Source organism: Felis catus, chromosome F1, assembly GCF_018350175.1.
Source record: "Felis catus isolate Fca126 chromosome F1, F.catus_Fca126_mat1.0, whole genome shotgun sequence".
NCBI classification, from domain to species: domain Eukaryota; kingdom Metazoa; phylum Chordata; class Mammalia; order Carnivora; family Felidae; genus Felis; species Felis catus.
In genome coordinates, this window is record NC_058384.1 from 36,596,975 (window position 1) to 36,609,357 (window position 12,383).

A 12,383-nucleotide genomic window follows, 5' to 3' on the forward strand; every position below is an offset into this window, starting at 1 on the left:
CACTGGTTTCACCTTCCCAATCAGTTGGTTCTCAAATCTAGCACTAGGTTCTAAAACTAAAATGAGTGTGAAATGTGTAAATGAAATCATGAGCTGAATATCACAGAAAGTTGTAACATCTTACAGGCTGAGCAATTAAACATATACAGACTAACCCCTTAGTAGGGAATCATAAGGTATTTCACCGTAAGCTGGCACATGCCTGGAAGTACTTACAAAATATTTCATAAATCTGAAAATACTCTTACTGAGACCATGGAAGTGAGAACCAAGACACGATGACTGATTCTGCTCAACTCCTGCCTCTATTTTCATGATTTTATTTTAAAATTGCTTACACAGCAAATCAGGTTGCTTTAGAATCCAATGGCAGCCCCTACCAACTCTGTTTAATTGCTTCTTCTGCTGACATTCTCACCCAGTAAAGTACCATAAAAATTACTATTGACACTTTTTTTAGCATTCTCTTCTAGAGCTACCCATACACTGAGTAGATTTCCAAGCACAAAACAAGAGTGCAATTTCTACAGAAAAAGCTTACTATGAAGAATTTAAGTGAACCGTGACCTGAGTATCAGGCTATCACACATACTCTGTGTCACACTGCAGTGTAAGGTGCAATGTAAATTATTACACTGAATCTTTATCAGCATTTGAACTATACAAATACATTTCCTGTTACTGGCTATAATCTTGCCCTTAGACAACCATAACTGAACATCTGCTTCCTTGTCCCAAGGTAAGATATCCATCGCACTGAAAATTTTGGTTTTGAAACAGCCACAGGAATTAGGTAAAAAGAAGTAAGTTACTTTACTACTATAGCATGCCAATACTACAAATTGCCTTCAATTGTCAGGAAATCCTGTATTTCAAGTGCTGAACATTTACCAAACACACTTTGAAGTGGACGGTTTTGAAAACAATTTCACAAACTTCAAAAACAACCTCTAGTGCCTGCTGTGCCCTCTAGTGCTCAATATTCACAATATACTTTCGAGAGCTTTTCTTCGTTTATTTTATCTTTGCTATTAGTTTGAAAATTGCAAGTTTAACAAGCACAATTTATTCTCCAGAAAGGAGGTAAAACAAGGGGTATTGATACTTATTAGTATCAATTAGCCCATCATTCACAAGGCATGATCTTAAATATTGTAAATTTCAGATTTTTACTCATCTTTACTTTAGCAAAATATTTTCTGAAAATAAATTTTCTTTTAAAACCCCTCATATCATACTCTTAAAAAACTGATAATAGGGTGTGAAAATCACGTGAGAAATAAGTGACCTGTTTTTACGCTCAAAGGCCCATATATTCTGTGAAATTCCAACTACACACAGGTAATACTCTATTCATTCAGTATTTGTTCAGTAAAATACAAACATAATGAGATTTTCAAAACTGCTGGGAGGGTTTCCCTGCAGCCTTCCATAATATTGCACTATTTCTATACAGCTATTCTTGGGAGACAACTAGTCATGGGTTTTACAATATCACACAGATGGTCTTTTCAATAAGGGTGAAGTGAGATAGAAACCAGGATATATACATCTCATTTTAAAAGACACAATTCTAAGGCTCTGATTAAGGACACAGTGATATTTTTTTCTGCAGGTGCTTACAATATGTACCTGAAGAACAAAAGGAAGAAATGGATCCTTAAGACTTCTAACTGGCCACAGTGGAGAAAACAAAAGATATAGTGATGTAAAAAGGCTACTTCTCTCCAAATATTATTTAATTTTTTTGTTGTTGTTAGAAGCGGTGAAGAGAAAGACATTTCTTTTTACTAAAAAACACATGTCATCATTTTAAAGTGCTCACTAAGAGGAGTTGAAGTTACTTTGAATGATGGCTTATATACCCTTATACCGTACCTTTCAATGTCAAAGGGGAAACAGAACTTGGGCACGCTCTGTAGTACTTCCTGCAAATGCAAATTAAAAAAAAAAAGCTTTAGAATATTTTAAAAGATGCAGTTAAAACTTTTCTTGAGACATTTTCTAGGGAGGAAAAAAGTTTTTTTTTTTCCTTAGGAAAAATAGCACAGGTTCCTAGACTAAAATAATTGATTATTAAAAAGGAATTAAGTTGGTGCTTTGGCAGATTGCACTGACAATGCCACGGAAGCCCCAGGAGGGAAAGGCCTGGCCTGAAGGGTATTAACACCCTTCACATCCCCGCTGGGATTCCCTTCAACAAGGCCATATGGATTTTACAAGAAGCACCGCACCATATGGGTAAGCTACGTCTGCTGCTACTTGTACCACAGACTAGCCACAGGGACTTCTGACAGATCCTGGCTCAAAAATATAAATGTTGTTTCAATTAAAATGCAGGCAGAGAAAAGGGAATGAAGTTGGCAGCAGAATGAATTACTGAGAGGTAAAACAACGCTACATGTCCCATAGTAAAATGGTTAAAAAAAAAAGACGTTCTATGGCTAAAGAAACACATTTATATGTTTCTCTCAGTAAATTCAACAAGAGTAACATCAAGTTTATCTCAAATAACATTCTTTAAAAGAATGCGTATCTAAAAATAAGCCCTTAAATTTAAAACAACATACCTTCTATTCTATGCATTTTTGTTTATGAATTGCCTCATATGAAAATCAATGTTTTAACTGAGCACAGAAAATAACCTATTGATTTTGAAACCTGCAGTGATTTTATAGTCATTATAAAATAATTTTAAAAGCTTTTGGAAGTCATACTCGTTAACAGTCATAATAAAATACAAATAATGGACGCTTGGCAAAAAACTGAGAAAGGTCTATTTTGTTATGTATGAAAAACAACTAAAAATTAACTCTGATTCTAAACTTAAACTTTAGAATTGAAGATCACATCATATAAGTTCAAAGCCAGGTAACTTTACAAGACAAAGCAGAGATTTAGGAGAATGTTTCCTATCAAAAAGAAAAAAAGAGCAAATATCTTCAGGCAGTAGTCACCCCCATCAAAACTACCACCTCTTTACCAATAAAATTTGCGTCCAGAGAAAATATTAATATCTGAATATTTAAATCCTCTGCAGAAACATAATACTGAGTGTTTTAAAGTAGGATCTATTAAGTTCTTTTAACCTGTAGACTACAATAAGGTATTAATTAATAACATCACATTGCAAAATTCCAATGGCAATACCTATGAAAGCTTCAAGAGCCTTATGACGCTAAAGCAGAAAGAAAAGCATCATGTAAAAAAGCAACCTTCTACCTTTAGGGAAGGGTACCCTGGTTTGCTTATGAACACATACATACCTTTAAAAATATGAGCACAGACCCCATATTTGGAAAAAGCTGTTTCACTATTGAAAGCATTCTGTTACATGTAATTAAAAGAGCTGCTAAACTTGAAATAATTTAAATTACTGAAACTGAAAACAGTTCACTTGACCATTGCTAATCCTTGTCTTGCTACAAAAAGTGAAGCCATTTATCGTATTCACTACGCCTATGAACACTATTTTGATATCCCCCCTACAAAGTTCATGTAATTTCTGTAACAATATAGATATTTCAAACTCATTGTCTACTTCTAAATACACCCAAAGTAGTAATATATTTCCCATCAATTTTTTAAGACTCAAATTAAGAAGAATGTTTCCCGGTTAGTTGCTCAATCTTTCACACCCTCCCCCTCCCTCCTTCTACACGCAACACACAGGCACACACTTCTGCAAAACAGCCTCAGCTCGCTTCCCAACTGGCAGAAGCATCCCTCAGGGGACAAGTCTTTAAACCTCCGCACTCTTTAAAATTCAACCAGCCAGCAGGTCTATAGACTAGTGTATAAACAGTATAGACAAAAAAATCCTCTCTCAGCTTATGTCAGTGACAAAGCAACTCAGCAGTTGACTGTTTCTCCCCTGACAGTATAAGCTGGGTTTACACAGATCAATAGCTGAAAGTCCTACCTAGCTCCCAGGGCTCGGTTTTCTTCCTTAATTACAGGTGCTATTCAAACTGAAGTTAAAAAAGAAAAGACAGAGAGACAGAGAGAGTGAGAGAGAGTTGAAGGGAGGAATAAGATACATGCAAATGGGTTTTTTGGGGGGGATCCTTTCAGCAATAATGTTAATTGGAAATTATACTTTTATATGCATTGGAAGTGTTCATAAAGTCTGATATTTCCATCATAAGGTGATTTTGATATCAAACACACACGCACAGTTCTGAATTGGGATCCATAGATTATGTAAAAGATTTAAGATCATACTCTTCAAAAGTTTTGTTTCTCTGTTCTCTACAGGCTTTGTTTTCAGGCAATACCTGATTTCCTTGGCCAAGAAAAATTATTTGAGTTTTCCGGATCATCTTAAATCTCTCAAATATATTTTATTTTTATATAAAAAGAACACCTTGACTAAAATGTTAAGTGTTAAAAATAGTAATAACAAAAAGAATGAAGTAGAATATACAATTATGAAGAGCAAAATACAAAGGGCATAACACATATATATGCATATGCCCTAAGAACAACACATCTGCTGTCCTATAAATGACTGGAAATAAGGACTGATGAAAATTTATACATTGGGGTGGGTGTTTTTGGTACTATATCCCACATTTGTATTAATAAGCTGTACAGTCAAATAAAGGAGAAGAGAGTAAACTGCTAGTGTTAGAGGGGTTTATTAACTCTTTATCCCACAACGCTACTGTTCAACATTACAAATTAATCAAATAAAAGGGGGAAAAGCATTTAAGAATCTACTTTTTGAAAAAACTAAAATATGTAGAGTCTACCTCCTGATGAAAGTTCAATAATTACAAATGTCTTGGAATTTCTCAGAGAAGAATCTAAGATGAAATGAGTCATGTCATTGTTGACATCACTAACTGTTTTTCTTCTTTCTCCACTACTTCTTCCCCTGCCTCCAAGGTTCTACACCTCCTCTCTTCCACACCAATAAGGTATATCTGCCAAGGCAATTTCATTTTCACCCATGGTTCCAGTACAACTACCAAATCTCATCGTCTTGCAGTTTAGATATTTCTGACTCAGGGATTATATATTTAACTACTCTGCAGTACCAACTTCTGACACCTCAAATTCAGAATATGCAAAACTGAAGTAATTCTTTTAGTTGTAGTCCTTATCACCTAGAACAGCAGCAACACCTACCCAGTTACCCAAACCAAAACATGGTGGTTGTCTAGACCCCTTCCCTTTCCTGATTCCCAAATAAAATCAGTCATTCTTCAAGTCCTCTTAATTGAATTTCATAACTATCTTCTTCCAGAGGTCCTCGATGGGAGGGCAGTAAGAATTAGAAGATAAGGTGTTAAGAATCAAACGGGAAGGTCCTTCAAAATACATTTGATCACCCACACTCTAGCGCCATTAGGGTCTTGACTCTTTAACTTAGTTTGAATACCATCCATAATTAAGAAATAAGACTAACTGTATCAATGTAGGGTGCTTAATATATAAGGAAGAGTTATTCTTTCACTGCAAAAATGACAAGGTAGATTTGTTCAGGACAGGTTAATTCAACATCCTCTTTGAGGACCCAGGAATCTGCTGTCCTGCTTTGTTGTCCTCAGTTTGTTGGTTTTGTCCTCAGCTACCTCTACTCATGGTCACGAATAAGCTGCCAGAGTTCAGCACACCACATGAAGACACAGCAGTGTCCAGGGAAAGAAGCATTTCTTTCTGTTTTCTCTTCTTATCAGAGGAAACCTTTCCCAGTAGCCCCACAGGCTGACTTTCCCATTATATTTAATTAGCCAGAAGGTCAGAGCCGCTCCTAAACTAATCACTGGCAAGGGAAATGGTGGTCTATGCTTAGCTTAGCCTTGGAGTAGTTAGAAAAAATCAAAATTCAGACTTACTCATTTTCTGCTAACCACGAGGCATGTCATTTAATATAAAGAAGCTGGAGTATCATATTTTCTTTCTTAAGACTCCTTACAAAAATTTTAGTCAAGTAATTAAATTTATAACAAAGCTCTCAGGAAAAATATAACACAATATTATATAAGAACAGTTTTCAAATATCCATAATTTTATTCATTTCAGTAACACTTCCAAAATCATTCTGTAGCAATAAGGGAGCTATTTGTCAATTCTAATTTTTCACCAAGGCCATAGAATTCTAAAAAGGTGATTACTTAATTTTGAATATTATTTCCCCAAATAAGTGAAAATTAATTAATACTATGAATTCAATCTGTGCTTTACATGGGGGGAAATCAACTTTTTTTTCTCAAAAGAAGCATGCACTAAGCTGTTCAGTCACAAGCAGGCTGCATAGAGCAGAACAGAGATTCCCACACTGTGCGCAGAGATGTCTCAGGGCCCCGCAGCAAACTCATGGGGGCACCACAAGATGCCTTACATTTTCAAGGGAAATACAGCTATGCTAACAAGGTGGTCAAGCCAGATTGCGTTTTATTACAAGGTAAAATCATGTTAACATGGTTAAGTTATACATATAGCCTCTTGAGACACCATCTTCTCGTGTTTTTAAAGAAGTTTGTTTAAATTTAGAGAATGTATTTTAAACTTTAAGCCAAGGAATAACCATCAGAATAAATGAACCCACTGTGGAATTTTTCTCTTGGTATTTACTTTTATGTAGTATTTCAATTAGAAATAAATTTCTCTTTCATCATTCCTCCTTAAATTAGGGAAAGCACAGTATGTCTGTGAATTCTGACACTAAAATTACGTAGGCTGGGAACTCAGGTCAAGTTATTTTTCACTTTCAAAAATTAAAAATGAATTTTTATTGTTGGAAGATTTAAGTAACTGCCAAGGAGGAAATACATTTTGCTATAAACATAACTGTGCCGTGGAAACACAATCAGTGTTTGCAGGATGAAGAGACCTCTGTAGTCTGCAATCATGTTAGTTTTAACCCAATGACAATGAAAAAGCCGAGATTCGAAGCAGGACAGAGAGATGTTATAAAAATATGTATATTTACAATGAGAAAGGTAGTTTTCCTGGCAAATAAAAAGTATAATATATTTCCCTCATTAATTTCAGAGAAGCATTTAAAACCTGTGAAAGAAAACCGTACATTTAGATATATGAAAATGGGTTTCCAAAGTTTCTTTGTCAAAAATACTACTAAAAATCGCCTTCAAATTTTTATCCCTAGGTTAACTCTACCTTTTAATCAAGGACTTGAATAACAATTATACACCTCTAAGAATAAAACATTTAGGAAGACTCCCTTTCTTTTCTAATAACCATATAACGTCTCACCCCTTTCCGACAAATACCTCTTTGTTCATTCACCCCTATTTTAACTAGTAACATTTTCTAGACCAAAGGAAATACATTAAATAGAACATTGCCTATAATATTTATCTGCATTTACAGATACTAAAGCCTTTAAAAGTGAATATCAAGCAGTCATTTAAATCAAGATAAGTAGAATTAAGAGGAGCAGGAAAGGACTTCAATCTTTAGGAAGAAACAAGTTTTATGTCAGTCAACCTATAAGCTACCATGACTTCAGTCCACAGCTAGATGTTGTGTAGGGTAAAGGAAATAGGATTCCTGAATTTCAGAAGTAGGGAGACTTAAGATTAGATCATTACAAAACAGGCACACATAGGCACGCAGGCACGCACGTTAGATGGAAAATCACAGTCAAGGGCGCCATCCTGTAGAGTCAAGCAGTTAATATTCAAAGTCTGGCTCCACAAGATATTGGCTATGTGCTCCATTTACCTCATCTGGAAAATGGGCAGAAGTTATCTATCTTGTAGGACTGAGGATTTATTTGGGGATTTATAGGAGGATTCTGTGAGGATTAAACAGAAATCCACATAAATGATTAGACAATGACAGACATATAAAAACCTCCTAACAACTCTTAGCTCTTTTATTAATTAGTTACTTGTTTTAAGAACTCTTACACATCATATGAATTCCAACAAATATTTACTGAGTAACTGCAACATTAAGGTCCTGTGTTCAATGACCTGTGCCAAAACATTAGCATACTGAGACCTAAAATGATGACAAATATTATACTGAATAATTGATCTGCCTCCTTTGAAAAATTTTAATGTATTTAATATAGGTTCATGTGGATAGGTATATATATGTAGATATAGACTTGAATATATTCTACTATTTCTATACAACCAGCCACAATAAAAGCAGACTCTGTTAACCCTGCAAAGTCATACCATGTGCACATCTGATGATTTTAACATGTTATAAGAGCCTACTTTGGGCTGCCACATTGATACTTGTTTTGAATTAAATCTTCAGAGAATCATGCCAACAGACATTTTTCATTTAAGGAGGATTTACTAATAAAATTCCTGTTTCATGTACTTATTTATCAACCCACATAATAAAGATTAATTAACAATTCTAGGTAAGGAACTGACCAACTTGAGGAATAAAACTATCTCTGGCTTTCTTCTACAACCTCAGATTAGGCCTTTCCCTGGCAAAGACACCGTGTTGTGTTTTTGTTTGTTTGTTTCTGGCAAAGATTTTGTTAAGGGTACCCTCAGAAAATACATCCTCTCTTTCCGTCACCACCCTTTAATAAAAGTGCTATCTCTCTTTGTTCTTTGTTAATCTTGATTGTATGTTTTTCTTCAGTCCGGCAAGACTCTTGATTCATATTATTTCTGTGGTTCTTCATACCTAGGCCGTGTGCAGATAATCCTCCTGTCATGATGTTCATGACATCTTCTCTATTCACTGTGAGGGTCTCACATTAGAGAACTGATTTTTATATTACAGAGGACAACCAGAAAAAGGATATATTCCAGAGCAGTAAATTTTAATTACCTTTTTTTTCCTGGTCCTGCCTTAAACCTAGTTCAGAATTATGCCTGAAGTGCTAATTTTCCCTAGACAGAGAATCTTGTGACACACCAGATGGGAATCTTGTCATTTGTCTGATTCTTTAAGAAAGAACAGAATCTTTAGTTTAAAGCATATATCAGGGACTGTACACTTTGAGATGTTTGAAAAATATACCTCTAGATGGGTATTATATCCTGGGAGCAATGGTATATTTATTACTTCTTTTTCCCTTGAAAGTCCATAGAGTCTGTAAAATCACCTAGCAGAAATGTGAATCATGGTATATTTTAAAAGTTTGGAAAAATCATAATTAATTGTCTATTTAGCTATTTGGAGGCTTTGTTTGGAAGAATTAAATTAGAGTTACACAATTATAAAATATAAACTGTTCTATGAAGACCATTTACTTAAAAGGGTATAGTCTAAGCAGTACTCACATACTGGCAAACTCCATGTGAATTTATTTATATGAATTACCAATATGTTTATATATGTTCATTTACCAAGTATTTAATGTGTGAATGGGAATCACAGACAATCACATTATAATGTACTAAGAGCATTAGCAGGAAAAGTGAAAAATACCAGGAAGTCTAGAAGAGAGACATATAAACCAAACTGAGAGTGGTGCTTCTGGAGAAGTGTGGTTAAAGTCCAAGGGAAAAAATCCTAGCTAAGTAGAGAAACGAAGGGAGAAGGAGAAACTGGCCAGGCTATAGAATGAGAAGAGGGAGGCAGAAAAGAGGTAAAAATGGTCTTCCCTCATAGGAAAGAATATGTACAAAACAAAAGTCTAAAAATTAGAAACAGCAAGGACAAAGTTTAGACAAATAGTAAGAGAATGCAGCTTGAGAAATAAGCAGGGGACTGAATTTATAATGCTTTTAGGCAAACTAAGAAGTATGGACTTAAGGCAAAGAGTAGGGAAACCATTCCTCCGGGTTTGCCCAGAACAACTTCACATATATCTTCTCAGAAAATTATCAATAGCATCCCCTTTTACTCTCAAAGGTATCCAAGTTATAATTTATTTTAATAGAAATCAGAAAAGTGGTAGCCTGGGGCTATGGGATAGGGTGGGGTAGGGGATACAATGAGTAACCAGAAGGTGGCAAGGAACTTCCTAGAGTGCTAAGAAGTCTCTATCTTTAAAGGAATGTGGGTTACACAGGTGTATGCATATGCCAAAACTCATTTCATTGTACACTTAAGATCTGCATCATGCCATATAAAAATCATTGGTCAAAAACACCTAATAAATAAGTATCTCAGTTTGGACAGTAAATCATGGTTCACTCTCCCTAAGAAAAATAGGGAAGCTTTGAAGGGTTTAAAATAAGGGAGAGACACAACTGGGCTTGAATTTTAGAGAGATCACTGGCTACACTGTGTAGAATAAATTTAAAAAGGATAAAACTGAAGACTAGGAAATCATAAGACTTCTGCAATAATCAAGGTGAGTGGTGGCAGCCTGAAATAAGACAGTTATAGCAGCAATGCAGGCAAGGGCACAAAATTAAGATACATACGGGAGTAAAGATGGAGACATCAAGAGGGGACTGGATAAACTGTCTGGTGCTTTAGAGATAGCATCTAGCCTACATAAAGACCAAGAAAGGAAATGGCGCTGGTTAAAACATATGGATAAGAGATAGGAGTGACTGTTCTCTTTTCCAACATTATGAAGGATCAACATGATTCTTCATATTTTTATGCTCCTCTCAACAAATACTCTAATATAATATCCCCAGGCCATCAACTAGGTAAATTTTCTCATACAATGATGACAACACATCATGTCTTTATTTTCCTAAAGATTTATTTCAAGATATAGGTTATAGAGTGTTTAACCACTTCTAATATTATAATCACCATATGTCACTCATCAGTAACCAGAGATAAATGAAGACAGTAGCAAACCAGAAAGTTCTAGTAGTTACAATTACCATGATCAATGGAAATAAAAGAATCTCTAAAATCTTTGGGGGCTTATTCAACCTTGGAGCTCCTCTCATGCCTAATCAGAGCCTGGCACACCACTTATGATCTGAAAAAAAAAAAACTTGTTGAACTCCTGTTAAGTAACCCTGTTTTAGCATCATCAGAATAAATTTGCCTTGGCAGACAGTTCAAGGAAATGTGAGTTAAGAGTCTGCGTGTTTTCTTATTTGATTCTTTTTCTAAATTAAAATATAATAAAATAATTGCTTACTCTGTGCCAGGTTCTGACCTAAGCACTTTACATATATTACCTCATTTCATCCCTACAACAACTTCTGTTTTGTTTCCTTTTATATGTGGGGGAAAAACAGACAAACAAAAGAAGAAGTCCAAGAGACGGAGTAACTTGTCGAAACCCACATGGCTAGCAAATGCTAGAGTCAGGACTTGATCTCACAGGCTAAAGCTTCTAACCAGTATTCTCCATCATATGTATTTTTTTTCCACTTTGTTTTCATGGAGGTTCCAACATATAATCTGCAGGTGCCTAAATTTGATGCCCACTTGGTCTGTGTATGGTGGATATTTCCCATATTTATAAAGAATTAAGATTATACAATTAATATTTCAGAAACAAAGTTCAACCTGGTGTATGGAAAAATAAAGGGGGCCAGGACATGAAGGAATCATGGGGAGAAATGAAAATGAGATAATATGTAATTACAAATGTGAGTCTTTCCTGCCCTATGTTGTTCTAGGCCCTTGAAATTAAGTTCTGAGGCAAAAAAGAGAAAAAAAGAGAGAAAAGAAAATGCTGTTTCTACCTACGCTTGTTTATTACTACTGAGAATACCAGATTTACAGTAAAAGCATACATCTAACTCCTTTCAAATAAAAGACTTATAAATAAGGGCTTAAGTTGATTTTTTTTCCTTCCAGAGGAGTAAAATACAAAGTAATTAAATTTGAATCCTATTATTTAAAATCTAAAACAAAATCACTGTCAAATATCAGAACAAGGGTCATACTGGAATAAATAAATAATACTAGGGTAACAAGAGCAGCATGAAGTTAAACAAAGTTAATTGTAACAGAGGGAGTCAGTGTTGAGACAGTATTTATCTTGGGCTCAAGTATGAAAATGGGTAGATAGGTCAAAGCTGTCTGGGGGCGCCTGGGTGGCTCAGTTGGTTGGGCGGCTGACTTCGGCTCAGGTCATGATCTCGCGGTCCGTGAGTTCGAGCCCCGCGTCGGGCTCTGTGCTGACAGCTCAGAGCCTGGAGCCTGTTTCAGATTCTGTGTCTCCCTCTCTCTGACCCTCCCCCGTTCATGCTCTGTCTCTCTCTGTCTCAAAAATAAATAAACGTCAAAAAAAATTAAAAAAAAAAAGCTGTCTGTATATGGTCAGATGGACAAGGAAACCTGCAGCTCAGAGAGTAAACACCCTGGATTCAGTTGTATCTTTAAGAATTCTGTTCAATAAAGTTTGCTAGACATTTTTATCCCTTTCAATATAAAGCAAGAACTAAGTACTTAATAATTAAAATAAAACTTTATTCAGATATAGTCAATAGGCAGGACTATAAATCAAGACCCCTGGAGCTCTGACCATGTATTTTAGGTTATCTTAAATTATCCAAGATTTT

At 35.3% G+C, this 12,383-nt stretch overlaps 1 protein-coding gene across 5 annotated transcripts in view; it reads right to left on the reverse strand.

The window, feature by feature from the left end:
• The window catches only part of DENND1B (DENN domain containing 1B), a 268,689-nt gene that overhangs the window by 157,669 nt on the left and 98,637 nt on the right, over positions 1-12,383 (reverse strand). For all 5 annotated transcript variants that reach the window (XM_019821935.3, XM_019821934.3, XM_045048956.1 and 2 more), the window contains exon 4: positions 1,879-1,928. In XM_019821935.3, the coding sequence (XP_019677494.2) occupies positions 1,879-1,928 (50 nt within the window). The remainder of the gene's footprint in view (positions 1-1,878; positions 1,929-12,383) is intronic.